At 39.4% G+C, this 18,350-nt stretch overlaps 1 protein-coding gene across 1 annotated transcript in view; it reads left to right on the forward strand.

Moving 5' to 3' along the window:
- CLASP1 (cytoplasmic linker associated protein 1) overlaps positions 1-18,350 on the forward strand; it is a 179,966-nt gene that overhangs the window by 145,878 nt on the left and 15,738 nt on the right. The window contains exons 31-36 of the mRNA XM_065671467.1: positions 495-638; positions 1,887-1,993; positions 10,782-10,932; positions 11,961-12,207; positions 12,930-13,123; positions 14,757-14,885. Of these exons, the coding sequence (XP_065527539.1) occupies positions 495-638; positions 1,887-1,993; positions 10,782-10,932; positions 11,961-12,207; positions 12,930-13,123; positions 14,757-14,885 (972 nt within the window). The remainder of the gene's footprint in view (positions 1-494; positions 639-1,886; positions 1,994-10,781; positions 10,933-11,960; positions 12,208-12,929; positions 13,124-14,756; positions 14,886-18,350) is intronic.

Here is an 18,350-nt window from a genome sequence, read left to right on the forward strand (position 1 = left end):
ACAGAAGGAGGGATTGTCTGTCTCATGAAACAAACTCGTCAGATCCTTAGGAGAAGTAGTGATTGGGTGTGAAGAAAACTAGGCCCATTCACACTTAAAATAGAAAGCATGTGAATGATAGATTGCAGTCCTAGATTCTCCATACTTCTGGGTTTGTTTTATGTAAATATTTTCAGTAACTTGTTCAATTCAAATATATGCTGGACAGGATGACGGTAAGATTTTCTTACTAGCTGTGAATAGCTATACAATTCACATCTGAGAAGTTAAGGATATAAATGCAAAAGTATATTGTAAGGTCTAAGAACTAAAAAGTTAACTATAGCAGTTAGCAATTCATTATGACACAACAAGGGACATGTAAAAAATTAGTCTAGTATGGGAGTAATCTGTTTGGGTGAAACACACATTGTTTACCATAAGGATCACTACCAACAGAGTGCATAGTCTTTTCAAAGAATAAAAACTGATGGTCTTTTCTTTCTTCTTTTCAGGCAGCACAAATAGTCCTGATTTCTCTCTTTGAACTGAACACTCCTGAGTTTACCATGTTACTTGGTGCCTTGCCAAAAACATTCCAGGATGGTGCTACCAAGCTCCTGCACAACCACCTCAAGAACTCGAGTAACACCAGTGTGGTGAGAGGCCCTTGTCCTTGCAAACAGCAGAGCCCCAAAGACAGCAGCTCATTGATAAAGCTGTTTCAGATGTTCAGTAACATGAATTATCTGTAACTTTCTTGAAGCAATATGACAATAGAGGCTTCTATTTGACGTTGCTGCTATGGGAACCATTAAAACAAAGCATTCAGTTATTTTTAAATTTAATATAGCCATAAGCAATACAGATTGGGGGGTGGGAATTATAAAATTTGTGCTTTTGAAAATCCTGCCAGTAACAACCTTTTGGCTTAAACCAGAAATCCTGATACCGTAGATTTTCTGGGCCTACCACTACTATTGAAATCTGTTATATTGTCTTCTTGGAAGCTCACAGGATCTTCAAGGTCTCCTCAGTCTACACCTAGAGGGGAGACCTACAAGATCTCCTCAGTCTAAACCTATTACATTATGCTTTGGTTTTACATGAAGCCCTTGCATATTTTTATTTCTCTAAAGCAATATGTTAGTAGAGGATTTAAGTATGTTTGTAAACCTCTTTTCCCCCCAGAACAGCAAGGATTAGGGTATTTTTTTGCCTTTTTCATGTGGAAATCTTGTGAAACTTGCTGAAATTGGAACCCTTCTGTCTTTGCCCTTCTATAGGGACAAGTAGACTTTGTCTACGCTAGAACTGCAACATTAGGCTTCCAGGCAAATGAATTGGATTCTCTAGTACCTTTGACTTTGTGTGAACAGAGTCATAATTGGGAGCAATTTCAACTCATTTTGGTGTGGTACAAATGGTTGTGGAGGCCAGTGGAAAAATGATAAGTGAGATTGCTTGCTTATGCTCTTAACGAGCACAATCAGAACACTTTAGACAATGCGGAAAATAGCTGCATAATTAAATTGCTAAATTGCCAGGATAATGGTTTGCATACTTTGGAGCCTGGCAAATAGTATCTGAGAAGCTGGGTAGCCTTGTGGATTGATAAACCATTTATCTGGTAATATTTGCAGGCTGTGTGTGTTGCATAGTTAATATTGCACGTACTGTGGACTATAGGAAAGTGCACATGCATTCTTTATCCTCAGAGCAGTACCTTCAAGAACGTACTAATGACTACATGAACCATGGGTACAGATTTTTAGGTCAAGAGCCAGAACCAAAACTGCACTAAGTTTGTCTAGCACAAACAAAGGCAGTATTTGGACCTGCTGTTGTATACTCCTGCCTGTGCATTGCAACATGTTGCTAATCCCTGTCTTCTGCCCTTGTGCCAGGGTTCTCCCAGCAATACCCTTGGTCGGACCCCTTCCCGGCACTCCAGCAGCAGAACCAGCCCCTTAACTTCACCTACCAACTGTTCCCACGGTGGGCTGTCTCCAAGGTAATGTGGCAAGCTAATTAAACCACTTAAAAAATATGAAAGGATTTCAACACTGAATGTGCATTTGCAGAATATGACTCACTTTGAAAGCAAAAACAAGACCAAAAGTTTACAGTAGATTTCTCCAAAGAAACAGGGTTGGAACATTATAATACATGGTTGGTGATAGACTTCAGTGTTCCAGTCCTCATGTCATCTGTGTAATCTTAATGTCTTTTCTTATAGTACTAATTTTCTTTCATAACTAGGCCTTCTCCAGAACTACATTTGTGGGTTCAGTAAAGGTAATATGAAATGGCAGTATTAGAAATGACGTCTTATTGGGGTTGCAAATAACATGAAGTATATGATGACTTTCTTGTCGAGGGTTTCAGACTGTCTGTATTTTGGGTGTGCCCTTGTGCTCAGTAATTCATCTGACTGTAGCACAGTGCTTGTGCTGTTGAGAGAAGTACTGAATTTCCAGTTCCCCTTTTATGCTTTGTGGGGATGCAGAACAAGCAGAGGTGGTGACTGTGTTTCAATGCTGAGTACTTCTCAAATCACTCTCCTGGCTGCTTACCAGAAGAATTGTGGCCTGATCCTTCAGGCAGCAGGTCTATTACAACCAGGTGTTTTGATGAAGATGCAGGTGCTACACTAGAATATATCGGTCCACTACAAAACCTTTTATTTTGCAAACATGGACCCTTGGATATGGGAAATGTTCATGTTTCACACCATAAAAACTTAGAGCAGTGGAGATGGGAATTTAAACAGTGTGCTCTGGCACTATAGAAATATTGGAGGAAGTGTTAGGTTGTTATTTAGAGAAGCTTTGATTTATGCTGGGAAAGCTTAAAAGCTGCTGCTGTTGTCTGCGTGTCCTCTCCATGGGAGGTCATCTCCCTTTATCATGGAAGAAATGGAAATATGTTGGGTGAGGACTGCAGTTTGTAGTCCAGTGTAGTAATTTACACTGAAATTTAACCCTGTCGTGATGTTCTAACCCATGTCTGGAGGGATATTTAGACATGTGAGTCCCCATGTGTCAGGAAAATCATAGGCTTTTAGCCTTTCATAAGGAGTTAAACTAATTTAACTAATTTAAGAAAATTCTAGATATCTAAATGCATCTTTGTGACCCCTAAATCTGCTGTAATCCAAAACTAGACGGGGTGGTTGCAAGCCAAGGTCAAGTTGCCTATTATGAGGGGGTTTTTAACAAAGGTTTCATTAAGAAATTAAGTGGTAGAGTTTCAGGGGAATGGTTCCAACTATGTTGCTTCCTTTTTGACTAGTCTGAGCATTGTTGCCCTGCTGATTTGTCATGGGAAATTATAAACTGAGATATATCTCCCTGTGGTTACGTTGTGGCTTTGTTGGCCACGTTTGCTTGTGGCACTTATTTTATAAATTCATGACCTTTTACCATGCTTTTTGGGGTTTTCCACTGGGACATGATGGTGTTTTGCCACTTCACTCACTGCTTTTCAATTTGTCTTTGCATTCTTTTCACCCCTTGATGTCAGGATGCATGTATCGAATTATTGATTAAAGTTTTCAGCTGCCGCTTAATACTATGTTGCTGTTGTTTTCTAGCATTTTGGGTTTAGGAACTAGAGGGTTTTTTCCCCATGTGATGTTCTCAAGGAATAGTTAAGAGAGGGCATGTAATTCCAGAGCATTCTGCCATTAAGTTATCAAGACCTAAACTTCCATTGATGCGGTGGGCCAGGAATTTCCTTTAGGAAACAGTCATTCATTCCTTCAGTTTTCTATGGAGTTCTTGGAGATGTTGATCCAAAAATTTAGGTGTCGTTTCAAGAAGGTTGTCCTTCCTCCTTGCTGGATTTAGTTATTCAAGGATGGTGAGGCAAAGATAATCTTCAATGATAGGTGAAGGTAAGAGCTGCTGTAAAAGCCATTTAAAATAAACAGGGGAGAAGTTCTACCTTAATTTTTCTGAGTGACCTCTGAGCAGCAGCATTAGCTGCTAATTTTTACTGTTTGTAGAAAAGTTGGTGGCAAGTACTGCAGTCAGTGGCAGTGGCTTCTGATGCGCTGCTGGACTGCATCCTTCTTGAAAGTGTCTTGTGTAGCAGTTTGAGCATGGTTCTGACTTGGAGAACAAGGGAATTTAGCTCTGTTTCTGAAGAGTACATGTGGCCATCCTTCTTTCAAACAAAAAGCTTCAGAAGATATGCTAACAGATTGCAGGAAGTAGGGTACACTGCAGTACCCTATCTGCAGCCTACCTGCAGGAAGTAGAATAGACTGCAATACTGTTGCAGTTGTTAGTATAGATGCTTGTGTGTCATGTTTCCATTACACATGCTTGTCGTTTGCTATTCATCAGTGGTGTAAAATGTCACTTTTCTCGCTACAAACCTGGAAAATGAGCACACTCAAGTCAGTCTGATAGCAGTATAAAAGGATCAAGATTCCCACAGTTTTTCTGTGTAGCCCCCTTCTCTGAAACAAGGCTTGGCTTTACGTTTTTGTGGGACCCCATTGTCAGTGGGTTGTACCAAGACTGTGTATGCCCATTGCTTCCTAGGGTGCTCCATGTACAGGCCCTGCTTACCTTGTCCATGCCTACGTCTTTTACTGCAGCCTGAATGCAGCCAGTTAAGAGATTATCCCCAGTTCTTAATGCCAGTTTTGAAGATTATACTTTTCTTTACCTTTTTTTTCTTGATGCACAGATTGAAGTACTCTCATCTAGAGACATATATGTCTTCGGGGCTGGGATATGTGCAGAAGGGATAGTTTAGCGTATGTACAAATATAAACATGCTGCTAAGCATAGCTGCTCTCCCATATAACTAATGATTTGTGGACAATATCTTCAATCAGCAAGGCTTTGTTGATACAGACTTTCTATAGTACGTGTGTATGCCATTGCCCTTGGGTTACATTACTTCCTCCATAATATTGCCATCACAACTGAATTCCAGATGACTGATTTTTTGTGCGTGTGTGCGTGTTTATTTGTGTGTTCATGTATTCGAATGCTCTGGATAGATTTTGAAGGTTTTGCATGAACTGGACTTTATGGATGCAAACAGCTAATTTGTCTATCCATATGATAACATCTGCTTAAGTATCCTCTGATGTTAGTGTCTTCAGAAAGGTAACATGCTTTCAGGGCCTTGGGCAGCATCCTTCCTGCTTTCATTTGCTCCATCCAGTTCTGCTTCATGATCACTAGAATCATCTGTGAGTTACTTCTGCATTTGTACCTGCTTTTTTTTTGTCTTGACAGTTTTAATTTTGGGGGGAGAGGAGTTATGGAGGAAAAAGGTGTTTTATGAAGATGAAAAGCAGGGAGGGCACTTGTGAAGACTGAAAATAGTAGGAAAAACCCCAGCCTTCTAACTGAGAAGAATGTTTCCTGAGCAGTGCTCAGATGAATGGCTTGTGTTGGACAGAGAAAATCTTCTGAGATTTACTGAATGATTTAGTATGACAAGAAAGGAAAATACTAAGTTGTGAAGTCATCCAGTGTAAGAATACCATTCTGAGTAGCAAATGAACTTCTTTAAACTCAAATGTTACATTCAGGTTGTGAATTTTCACCTAGGATTCTCTAGGAATATTTGAAGGAACAACAATTTAATGTATTTGCTCTACTGTTTCTGCCTTTATTAGTAGCCCAGAAACCTGTGCTCACTTCAAATTATTAGAAAAACAAAACCGAGAAAGTGAGTTTAGTCCTTTGAAGATCTCTAGAGGAAATGCCGCAAAATAAGGGGCTAATGATTTTATCTGGCTATGTAAGTTTGTGCTTGTTTTTTTCCCTGATAATAGAAAATACCATTAAAAATAAAATTTCAGTATTAAGTTGAGCAAGGCATGGAAAAAGAATTAAAAATAGCCACCCACCTTATACAATAAGAACAAGCCTGCTTTGTTTGGTGGCCCATGTGCAGGTAGGTGTTTTTCGCCTGTGAACTGTGAGACTTCTGATCAGCAGTGCAGGTGTCTGGTGTATTGCTGTAATAGTTGCATGTAGTAGCTATATTTTTTGATTGCTGGTTAACAAGTAAATTTCTTGACATCACTCTTCAGAGGAGTTTTTTCAACTGGCTTTGCTGCTGTTTGCAATTCTTGACTTGATTGCTGCTTCCGATCTTTCACTTTTGTATATACAAATGTGACTTTCCAAGATAGTGTTATTAAACTTAATAGAAACAAAGCACTGTCCTGAATACTCCACCAGCACAAGCATCTATATTCTCATTTAGAAGATGATTTTGAAAATCTGTGAAGCATAAAGGGAATGGGACAAATGCAAAGGTTAGACAAATTGGCACAGGTATGGAGTGCCTTGACCCAAAAGTGCAGGATCAAACTGTAACCAGGAGCTTGTGGAATTTTGAAAGATCTGAAATGACTTAGAGGCTGGTTTCATCCAGTCTTTCCAAGTTTTTCTGCTGAGACCTGGACCAAGTTGCTAGTTTACAAGATAAGTTTCCACTCTAGACTGATTTCCACTTGCTGCATATTTGGGGTCAGTTGAATCTGGTAAAATAGGATCAGACCTTAAGCCCTGCAAAGATGTGCTGGTTGTGTAGGGCCTGATTGCAGGCTCTTATACAGGCACCAGGAGCCAAACTTTACAAGGTACCCACCTTTACTTTCTTCCAGGGAAATCCTGTTGCTCACAAGTACCTGCTTAGAGTTTGAATACAGATGTGTGGTCAGGGATTGCTTACTTAGAATATATTGCGTTGTTTATGGAAGCTATATCTATTTATAAAATTTAAATTTAGTAGAAGCAGGGACTATTTTAGTGCGAACTGTATCATTACATTAGGAATAAAAGTGGAAATGAATAAGAAAGGCCAAAACAATGACTTGTGAGGTTCAGTGGAGTATTCTTGTTTAATTTTGTTTCTATTGATTTTTCTCTCTCTCTCCAAGGCAGCATGACAGCACTAAGCCACTCAGATTATAGTTTCTTTTTTTTTCTCCCTCTCCTCTCTCTGTTTTTTCTCTTTCGTTTCTCCTCTGATCGCGGCAGTCGGTTCTGGGGTTGGAGTGCAGATGGGCTGTCGAAGCACCCCCCTCCCCTTTCTCAGCCTAACTCCATCCCCACTGCTCCTTCCCACAAGACTTTCAGACGCTCTTACTCTCCCAGGTAACAAGCTACCTGTTAAACCAACTTGTCTGAGGTGTCACAGTATTATTTACCTTTCACGCTGTGGGATTTGTTCATATGTGGGAAAGGATTTGCAGATGGTTGGAAAAGGAGAAGAGGTAATGATAGCTTTCAGAGAGCAGAGGTGACAGGCAGCCACTTGCTTGCTGCTCAGGGAAGATGTGGCATGCAAGTGGGGGGGAAAAAGTGTTTTTTTCCAGACTTCCTCCCTGCCAGGTTCCTGAAAGGGTGTATGTTTCACAGTTGGCTTCCAATGCAGAACACAGTTGCTGAGCACTTTCGGCAGGCACTGGTTGCATTATGATAGCATGGGCAAGGTCTTTAAACTTGGGTACATTGTGCAAGCAGCACACGAGTACTTTCTAACAGTCAAATACAGCTCAGTAGTGATTTCACATCTGCGGTAGTGAATACCTATAGGGCAGTGAGGATGAAGCTTGCACAGTGTGATTGTAGATGGAAGATTTAGGATTGAAATGAAAATTGTTACTGCAAGATTTAGGTTATCAGTCCCTAATTTTGGCATCTCTTTTTCCTCCTGTGCTATCATATTTTCTTCAAGTCTACATACAGATCTTTAGTCAGTATAGTGGACTAAACCTGTATACTGGTTTTAATAAAAGAAAAAATACAAACCACCTTCTAGATACAAATATAATTTTGCAGACCTTTATGTTAAATTCCTTGAATTTTTTTAAGTTTATACTCTGACAACAGGCTTATTTGTCAGGAGAAATTACATCTACAGAAAGCCTATTACCTGAGGAAGGACTACATAGTCTTTCCTTGAAGCAAGAAGTTCCTAATGAAAAACTATTGAAAGAAAAGCAAACAAATTATTCTTTGAGGGCTCAAAATCTGGGGATCTGTGACGTCTGAGAGAGAAAACAGAATCCCATAGTCCATACCTTTGTAAATACCTGCAGAATTAAATTTAATCAATGTTCTGACTCTTCTAGGACATGAAAATATCTGTGGAAGAGATGCATGTTGATTTTTGGAGTTAAAGTAGTTGAGAATTTTTTTCCTCATTTCATTAGCTGACATCAAGGTTTAGAATAATTTGATATTTCAGCCCAGAGCCTGAAAGTGCAAGGAGGTGAATTACTGTGTACTGCTTGAGGATACTAAACTGTTGATTACTTACACATAGTTTGAATTGGAAACTGAATTTTATGGAAGTAAAATGTATGTTATGTCAGACTGGAAAACTGCCAAATTATATCTTGATAAAGTTGTAGAGAGCTGCATTGCTTTAGTGCAGCAGGAGATGGAAAATAATGTTGTGACATCCCTAAACATTGCTCATCTCTACTTCTTAATTCATCCTGTGACTTTCCTCTAGTTTCTGCATGGGTCATAATTCATTTTCCTTTTGTGCCCACCCTTTATTTTTCCATTCTGAAAGGTGGGTGTAGTTCCATTTTTATTTCCCCCCCCCCATTGTGTTGTCTGTGAACTATTCCAGTGCACATACTGTCAGTAGACGTGTGTGTTCACATGTAGGGATTTTGTTCATCTAGAACACAGCCATAATGTGATCTCCTACACAGGCTTACTCTTGACATATGAAATCACTGGATTCTTTAGATTTTTATTGAAATGTGGTTTTGTGCTTTGAAAAATGCATCGGATCAGTGTCTCTTTGTTGAGAAATTGCCTTAGTCCTGTAGCATTGCAGAGTCTGTACTTTGATCTGTTCTTTGATAGCGGTTTAGGGCAAAATTCATCCTTGATGAAAAAAGTGATGATTTTAGCAGATTTAGTGTCAGTATATCTGTGATTATTCGGGGTTTTTTTGGTTTTTTTCCATGGATTTCATTGCCATCTCTTAGTATGGGTACGCAGGTACAGTCACATATATACCTTCTCATATGGCATTTTAATTGCTCACTTAAATACTGTATGAAGAATGCCTTAAGATCTATGAATTAAACATGCTTGAGCTCAAAATTAATGTTTTTGAGATCATAGGCAACAAAGGTTTTCCTATCCCTGCCTGATACTTATAAAGAATTTAAAAACTGCCTTCACTTTTGTCTGAAAAGCTATCACAGTGCATTAGTGTCATTCAGCTGTCTGAAAAGCCCCAAATACTTTGAGTTCTGTAGGTTTATAAACAGCTTTTATTTCCTGATCTTAGTCTTTAAGCAGTTTCTCTTTCTTCCTGGCTTGACAGACACTGTTTTAAGTTGGGGAGTTGTTCTTTGGTCTCTTTGCCAGAATACATGGTGCTGATGCTTGTATGAGTGTAGTGCGAGCGTGTTGCTTGGGAGCCAGGGATTATGCCTATTTTCAGTGTGTTAATCCCAAAGGAATCAGGCAGCACCAATCTTTTCCTCTGTCTTGAAGTGCCTGAGTTTCTTCCAGAAAAACAAACCAACAAACCAACAGTGGTTCTAGATATTTAACATCCTACTTTTAGTTCTGTTGAAAATAATAGCTGTGTACCCTGGACTCAGACAGGATTTTCTGGTTTTTATGTTTTTCCTTGCCCACCTCACAGGGAATCTTTCTTTTGTGGAAAACAAACACAGCCCTTTGTTCAATCATACTCCTCTCTAAGCCCATCCTGTCATCTTTCCCAAACTGTTAAGAAATAGTAACTCACCCCTGTAGGGAGCCACTTCTTGCCATTTATTGACAAACAACTTGATGTAAATGTTTCAAATTCTTTTGGTTTATTTGCTTCTGACTCTATTAAGATCCGAGACTCCGCCAGAGAAATTGTTCGCAGTTAACTGGGTCTCATCATTAAATGTCTCTCAGAAAACTGATTGTCACGCAAACTTAACTTCTAGACAGAGCAGAACCTTGCCAATAATGCCTTTTCATTTTCTTCAAGCTTGTAGGAGATCCTCTTCTTAGCCACATCTTTTCATATCATCTGCCCTTGCATGCAAGGGTTTTTTTTCATGGAACTTAATTTTGGATAACTCCTCAAGGGATCCCAAAACTTGTGTGGCTTTATGCTGCTGAGAAATTTATGAGGAGCAGACAGACTGCAAGAAAGTATCAGATTTGAGTTAAAGAATTCCCAAACTTAGGCTCGATACCGAAATGCATTATTTATCAAGGCATTATGCAAGTGGTTTTGGTTTTACTGCTCTATAAATGAAAACGGGACATGTTAGACTAAGTTTTACATCAAGATACATTTTCCTTTTAATTTGAATCTGTCACATTTGAATCCATTGATAGACTGTATTTAATATATTATGAAACTTATGTTTCATTAATTTAATTTCTACCAGTTGTGACAACCCTTTAAGTTCTCATAGTAAATGATTTTCTTTATTTTCCTTTTTAAATAACATTATTACTGTGCTGGGGAGAGTTTTGGGATTTTTTGTTTACAGAAGCTGACACTTCACTGCTGTGGAATGTAACAAACAGTGGACCTGACTTCCTCTCACAGCGATGTAACACCGCTGATTTCACTGGAGTTTCTCCTAGATTTAGCCCCATTTGAGGGGAGACTCAGACCCTAAGTCTGCTTTGATTTCCATCCATGTTTTGTTACAAGTCACTGTTACAAAGGGTACACCAAATCATCTGTCTCCAACTGAACGTTGTTTTTGTTAACAGTCAAAAGCAGATTCCAATTTCATATGTAACATTTTATATACGTTTGGTCTTTAGTATGCTGGATTATGACACGGAGAACCTAAATTCTGATGAAATCTACAGCTCTCTTCGTGGAGTCACAGAAGCAATTGAAAAATTTAGTTTCCGTAGTCAAGAGGACCTGAATGAGCCAATCAAACGTGATGGAAAGAAAGACTGTGACATTGTAAGTAGTGGATTGATTAATGTCCCCAGATAGGTGAAATTTTAAAATACTGTGTTCAGACCTGGTTTGGATTGTTAGTGTATAAAATCCAGTTATTCCTGCTGTATTCTTGCAAGTGTCTTTGGCTTATTGCTTGCTAACTTCTTATACCTAAATTATAGGGGCCCACTAATGTGGTCACTTGCTCCCTTTGAACTGTAGCCTTCTGTGAAAAATGCTTTCTGGTGTTCTGTGGGAGTCTCACACAAAGCGCTAGTGTTCCTCAGGCTCAGATGAGAGTGTATGTAGTCAGGTCTGTGATGGGAAATGTTAGTTCTTAAAATTAATGTGTGTTTTCCCTCACAACCTTATTTCTTCATATATAGGAAGGAACTATAACCACTCAGTGCACAACTCATATCATACATTATACGGCATGAATGGTTACAGAATTATTTACCATGTGAGGTGCCATTTGTTTCATTAAATACGTGGACTTCAACATTTCCAGAGATCTTAAACGATGATCCTTATGGGTCCTTTCCAACTTGAGATATCCAGTGACTCTATGACAGTTTTGCTTCCTGGATGAGCAAGTTTATGTTAGTAGATTAAGTTAGCCTTCAAAGCTAAAAATTCTTGGTCCAAGATTCTTCTTCTAGACACTTCTATTGTTCATTTTGTGTGAACTTGCTAAGCATCATTCAGTCTCCTCTGTCTCTGGTTTGTGGAGTTTCATGAGGAGGATGTTGCTTCTGCTTCCTTTCCCTCTCTTAGCAAATTGGTTTTGTTCCAGAAGGTATGATCTTTGCCTGCTTGTGCAGTTTTAGCAATATTAACTTAGTTTTAGGAATGTTAGTATGGCTTTTTGCCCTTTGATCATGATATGTTTTTGGAAGACTTGTACTTGTAAGGGAAAGAGGTGGTAATCTAAGTTTTACTCAAGTATTATGTTTAAACAATTCTATGCCTCTTCAAGGTGGGCGAACTTCAGAAGAAAAATACAGGATTTGAGTAATCTCCTGTTTTTTCTCTGTTTGATCCCCTAGGTGTCTCGAGATGGTGGCCTTGCTGTGCCTACCAGTGATGTCCGTGGAAGCAGTGACATTGTGGAAGGTGGAAGGATGGCTCTAGATAACAAAACTTCCCTACTTAACACCCAGCCTCCCCGCGCCTTTTCAGGGCCACGTGCTCGAGAGTATAACCCCTATCCTTATGCTGACACAATTAACACCTATGATAAGACTGCCCTGAAGGAAGCAGTGTTCGATGATGACATGGATCAGCTTCGTGATGGTTTGTATCAGCATGTACCATAAAACTGCAGGCAGCTTACTCTGTTTCTGGTCTTTTTTTATTTATGGGTAGTGCTCTCAGGTACATGTCTGCACATGGATATGTTGTGTATTACTTCACATCTTAGTCCAGGCTTGGTATGAAATACATTTTGTTCTCATGTGCCAGCAGAACCTCATCTGTAGCTATTGAGAAAACGTTATACTGCAGTTTTGATTTTTGTTTGCCCAGTTTTCCCCAAGCTAGTCCCTTAAACATCTAAATGCATCTATAGCGACACTATTTTGGGGGCCTTCCACTCTTTGACATCTCACTCAATAGCTTGTTACTGAGCATTTAACTTCATCTAAGTGATGCTACACCTTAGCTTTATTCTTTTGCACTGGTGAGTCACTGTACTTTGATCTAAAGGTCATACATGTGATCACTGGCTTTGGGTGTGTGTGTCTGGAAAAAACTGCGGCAGTTCTTGTAGAAGTAATTATTGGAACTGGATGAAGTTCAGTTGTCATCTCTTCCTGGTTCGTTAGAAGCCATGAGCTGTGTTATGAACTTAGGTGAAATTGTGGATTCTCTTGCCTGCTTGACTGGGGCCTCCTGGAATTCAGTGCATTTTGGAGGAGCCCTTGTTATGTGCACTTTGCTCTGTAGAGGGTTAGTAATCTTGGCATCTTTGATCTTTTTCCCTATTTCCCCAAGTGATTTGTTGCCATTTGTCCTAGAAGTGCCCATTGACCATTCAGATTTGGTGGCTGATCTTCTGAAAGAACTCTCCAACCACAACGAACGAGTGGAGGAGCGGAAAGGAGCTCTCCTGGAACTGCTAAAGATCACAAGGGAAGATAATCTTGGAGTTTGGGAGGAACATTTCAAAACCATTCTGCTCTTGCTGCTGGAAACTCTGGGAGACAAAGATGTGAGATGCAGATTTTTGTCTTAATCTCCTGGTGTTGCTTCATCTAGGGTGTTAGTTTCTCCACACTAGTTTAAATGAAACCTGCTGCATTTGTATGGCATCTCATCAGTGGTGCTGCGCTACTCATTTTTTATTTTTTTTCTTTTGAAGGTTGATAACTCTGCTTTCATTTTCAGTGTGTTCAGTGATGAGTTTTAAGCTATTCTGATGTGTCCCAATTTTCCCCTCTCCCTTCTGAGTGCTAGTAACAAACAATTAGGAAATTGAACTAGAATCAGAAAATAAGTCATCTTCTAATCTAGTACAAAACCTATGAAGATTTCAGAAGCTGTCCCCTTCCAAGTTAGGACGAAGTTACAAGCTTTTAACTAAAAGAAGAACTTAACAAAAAGAAGAATAAAGGATCTTAGAATAGATTCTTTTTTTTCTCTGTGTGGTTAAAAGATCCAGGCTATCAGATCTCTTGGGATGAGTCTCTGTCTCTTGCAAAAATGTCATCAAGAATAAACAGCTGTTATGGGGCATCTTGTTTTGAAGTATTAAAAAAAAGCTGTGTTATTATCACAGCTTTATATTTGGTAGTTGATCAAAGTGGTAATTTACAGGCTAGCCACTTGGGGCTATTTGTTCATCAGCTTGCAGTACAATGATATTTGGTAAGTATCAGCACCCTGCTGCGCCTTCACATCAGAGCCACGCTTCTTCTGAATGTTACAATATTTAGGCTTCAAAGCACTTTTTTTTGTTTCATCTGATTCAAAATCCATTGTCTTTCTTATGCTTCTTGTAAAGCATATGGTGCACATGCTTAGAAATTTTGATTCTGAAGCAGTGTAGGTAGCTGATATTTTCTCATTGTTCATAGTATAAGCATGACCTACTCTAGTCCTACATGTTTTAATCATAGCCTCATCACACGTGTATCAAAACATCTGGTGGCTTTAAGTACGTATGTGTTGTGCTACTGCATGAATTTTGGGACATGCTTTAAAGGCCAAGTATAGAGTAAAATAAGTATTATTCTGTTGAAATGATAGAATCTATTTGGAGTGGCCACAGGCCAGAAACTCAGTGTAACAGTTATGAAATGGAAGCAGGTGTTATAAATCCCTTCTGCTAATGATCTTTTGATACAAAGGATTAACACATAGTTCAGTGTTGACTACAGTGACTTAACTGTTCTTGAGAGTTATTTTCATAGGAGTTACAGGAAGAGAGTAGATTTTACTGTGTTAATACATGAGAAGCAACTTTGAAACCCAGGTTGATATCCGCAAGGCTAAACACAAGAGGAAGGGCAAAACAAACACTACCTGAGCTGCTTTGTAGATTCATGTGATACAAATACACGGCTTTGGGTACAAATTTGTACTTCATTGCCAAAAGATTATGGAATTTAACAAAGTAGACTCATTCTGTGACAACAGTCATTTTATGTGAATTTTTGTGCAAAAGCAAATGAGACCTATTCTGAATTTTAGTTATATTGATTACACTGTTCACTCTGCTGGAGCTGGTGCAATATAAGAGCAATATAAGATTTCTGGCGGAATAGGGAGCCATAGAATTTACTTCAAGCTATAAATTTGAGAACTGGCTTTTTCTAACACAGATTTGATTCCTCATTACACAGCATTCAATAAGAGCCCTGGCACTGCGAGTCCTGAGAGAGATCTTACGGAACCAGCCAGCAAGGTTTAAGAACTATGCGGAGTTGACTATCATGAAAACACTGGAAGCACATAAAGATTCCCACAAGGAGGTGAGTGAGCCTTTCAGTGTTTCTACTGGAAAAACAGTATGCACCTGCTGAAGAAATGTAGGACTTGCGAGACTTAACAGGCAAACATGTTGACCTATCTTTTGACGTAAGTTTCCTAAGTGTTAAGAGACAGGGATTTTGCATACTAAAGCAGAGAGGAAAAGTGTTGAGACTGGCATTGCTGTTTAAGTGGACTTGGAGCTATCTGGAATTTTAGGCATCTGTTTATCAACTTTCCAGGATTTCCTGGGTCATTCTGGGAGAGGCTGAGACCCTGTAGTAGAAAACTGCATGTTTAATAATTTTGCAAAGCACACTGGAGTCGCTGTGCCTGTATGGGCAAGGATAAGCAATGTACTGGAGAACACAAAGCCCATGTCCAAGCAGATCCATCTGTGAAAACTGAATGATGAAATTGGGCCTTGCTGGAGAACTGGGAATGGGTGAGCAAGAGGAGAAAATGGACAGAGGCCATACCTCTGAAAAGAAGCGGGGGCAGAGAAAGAAGCAAAGGGCAGGGTGAATTGCATTTTCTTTTTGTGAGAGAACTTGAACTGAAGATGTTCTTCCGGACTTAAACAAAAATCAAGGGACATGATGATAACATTTGAAGTAGATCAAATTACGTTTAAAATCAGTCTTTGTAGTTTGGCTTCCAAGCTGAATCTTTTACTCTACCTTGTGCATGTTGCAAGTTTGAACTAAACCTTGGAAAATGCCATGTGAATTTTTCTGTCTGTGATGGCTTTGTTACCAAAGTCCTTGGTTTGAAATCTAAGACACTTACTCTTCTCTGCAACAGGCTTGTCCTGAACTAGCAATTTCAGGCATCTCTGAAGAGCTTTGGCCATGAAAAAGATCATTGTATAGATCAGACTGCTCCAGAGCATTGTGTAACTAGCTCAAGGTTACGTTAGGTGTGCGTAGCAGAAACTGTACAGTTTAAAAATTAAAATAACAAAACAAAAAACACCCTCGGGGAAAGAAAGAGGCTGGATTTCTCTAAAATGCAAAAGTAGAAAATGGTTAATCCTTTAGTGAATGAGGACTGCTGTACTCTGCCTACCTTCGTTTCCTTGATTTTTAAAGCCTTAGCACTCCTGTCCTTTTCAGTTCAGAGTAATAAGAAGCAGTTGTAAATTGATTTCCTGATAAAGCAGTCAGACAAAACACTATGTTCTGAAGGAGTGCCTTTTACTGGCAAGTTTTCCTGGTTGCATACTTCAGTTCACCTTGACTCAGTGCTCTTTGCATTTTTTTTTTTTTTTTTTTTTTTGAGAGTCCTCCAAAACTGCCATTTCTAATAGGATCTTTCCAGATTCTCTGGCACTGTTCTAATGCCCCTCATAATTCAGTGACCTCATGGGACCGGTGGTTTTGTAGAAATCAAGAACAGTGTTGAAAACATGACACTTTATGCCTCTGTACTCCCCAGACTGTGTTCTTCATGCTTATGGTACGAAAAAGTTCTTCAGGATTTGCTTGAGGTGCTTCTTGGGGAAAAGCATAGAAGAAAAGTCTGCTAAGGAGGAAACAGAGCTTAAGCCAAGACTGAAGAAATACGAGTTCTGGCACTTATTTATCAAATAATAATGTAGGTGTATTATAATAATGTAGGTGTATTAGTATCAGCAAGTAGATGCTATGCTGTGCATAGCAAGGCTTTGATTTAAAGTAGTTTTGTGTAGCATCTTTGTAATTAAAAAAGAACATACATGCAGCTGCTGCAGTGAGAGCTTTGGGTGACAGCTGTGATAGCAAGACACTGCAGGTATATTCCTATTTTGCTATCTGTTGCTAAGCAGTTGTGTGTGGACAGCTGCATCAAATGTGTTTGTGGTGGATTTTTCATTCTGTACATGTGTGTTTTGTGACCCTTGTGTAAATGGGGCTCTCAGACCCATAATGCATCTGTCTGTCAGTAGTTTGAGAATATCAGCTTTAATGAAATAAAGAAAGGTTTCCCAGCCTGCTCTTGGGTATCTACATGAGCTAGGCTGAAGATACACCTAGGGATATGCTCTAGGTATTTTATCCTGTAGCTGGGGCTTGCTGATTCAGTTATATCTGTGAAAAATTAACCGAGAGTCCGTCTGAGCATGGCTCAGTTGGTCAAACTCATAGCCCTGGGCCAGAAGGTCACAAATTCCCATCCCATGGTGACCCTCCAGCTTGCTCTCACTGCTGACTTTGCAGCACTGCTCTTTCCAGGAGGGGGTGGAGAAGCTGCCCTGTTTGTCTTGATCCTACTGAGCAGTAGGAGCTTAAGAGACAATTCACCAGTTTATGATTAAAGGGCACTTTGAAAGAATAGCTGCAGAAGAAGTGGGAAAATGTGAGTGGTCTGTTCTGTAGTTACCTTCTTTTACTAAATCAAGGCAATATTAAAGGTAGTGGTGCACCACCTACATAAATGAAGTCTTCCTCTGGACTGTAAAACTTATTTCAAGGTAAGCTGCTAAATAATTTGGTTACAAAAGTGTTAATCCTTGCGCCAGTGATGCCCTAATAAGATGTCACTCTAGGACTTTCTGTGTTTCTGGGCTGCTGCTTTTAGCAGAAAGACAGGAGTGATCCTGTTTTATGGTTTGAGATCAAGGTTTTGCTCACATTTTCTGTTATGTGTAACCCACAGAGAATCAATCTGAAGTGAACAAGCAAAGAGAGTTTGCGGAAGAGCACATTACAGAGCTGTTAATTTTGGGTACTGAGTCCTGGAAATCACTCTACTAAGAGGCAGGGCTTTGGAAATGAAGAAGGTTCATCTTCTACACGAATTTGAGTATTGTTGCTGTTCAGCATGGCAAGGAGGGATTAAATAACAAATTATAACCAGCACATTCACCAACCAGCAAATATCACCCCTTCCTCCAACTGAGTGATGATATCTTTAGCTAGCTATCTAGTTAAAGATATCTAGAGATTTTTATTTTGTTTGAAATGAAAAAGGTCTGTGATTTTATTCCAGATTATATAATTGGAAGTATGAAAGCAGCGTTAGCAGAGATATTTTGGGATGCTTGAATAATTGGCTGGTTTTGTAAGTCCAACCAGAAGTCTTTAGACAGTTGGATCTTTGTCGTGGCTAGAACTCTTCTGCCTTCTGTTGCTGAAGGCAAGGTCTAGCATCAGCAGAGTAGCATGGATATGAGAACCACTTCTTTTCCCAGGGACATAGAAGCAGAAAACTTGGTACATAGAGTTGAATGCTGAGTTGCGCCTTGTGAGCACAAATGCAGAAGACTGACAAAGCACAGAACTCGATGGGGTTCAAAATTAATGTAACCCTAGGTTGCAGGCTAGTAGACTCTGGCTGGGATTCATGTTTAGCTTGCTTTTTTTTTTGTTTTTTAACTTCAGCCTGGTTTTATGCTGTTTGTAGTGTACCAGCCTGTTCAATGCTGTTGATTTAATGGGGTGATGTGAAGAGTCAAGGCTGCTTCAGTCATAAATGTAAATATTTAT

The sequence above is a fragment of the Lathamus discolor genome, chromosome 3, assembly GCF_037157495.1.
Source record: "Lathamus discolor isolate bLatDis1 chromosome 3, bLatDis1.hap1, whole genome shotgun sequence".
In the NCBI taxonomy this organism is placed as follows: domain Eukaryota; kingdom Metazoa; phylum Chordata; class Aves; order Psittaciformes; family Psittacidae; genus Lathamus; species Lathamus discolor.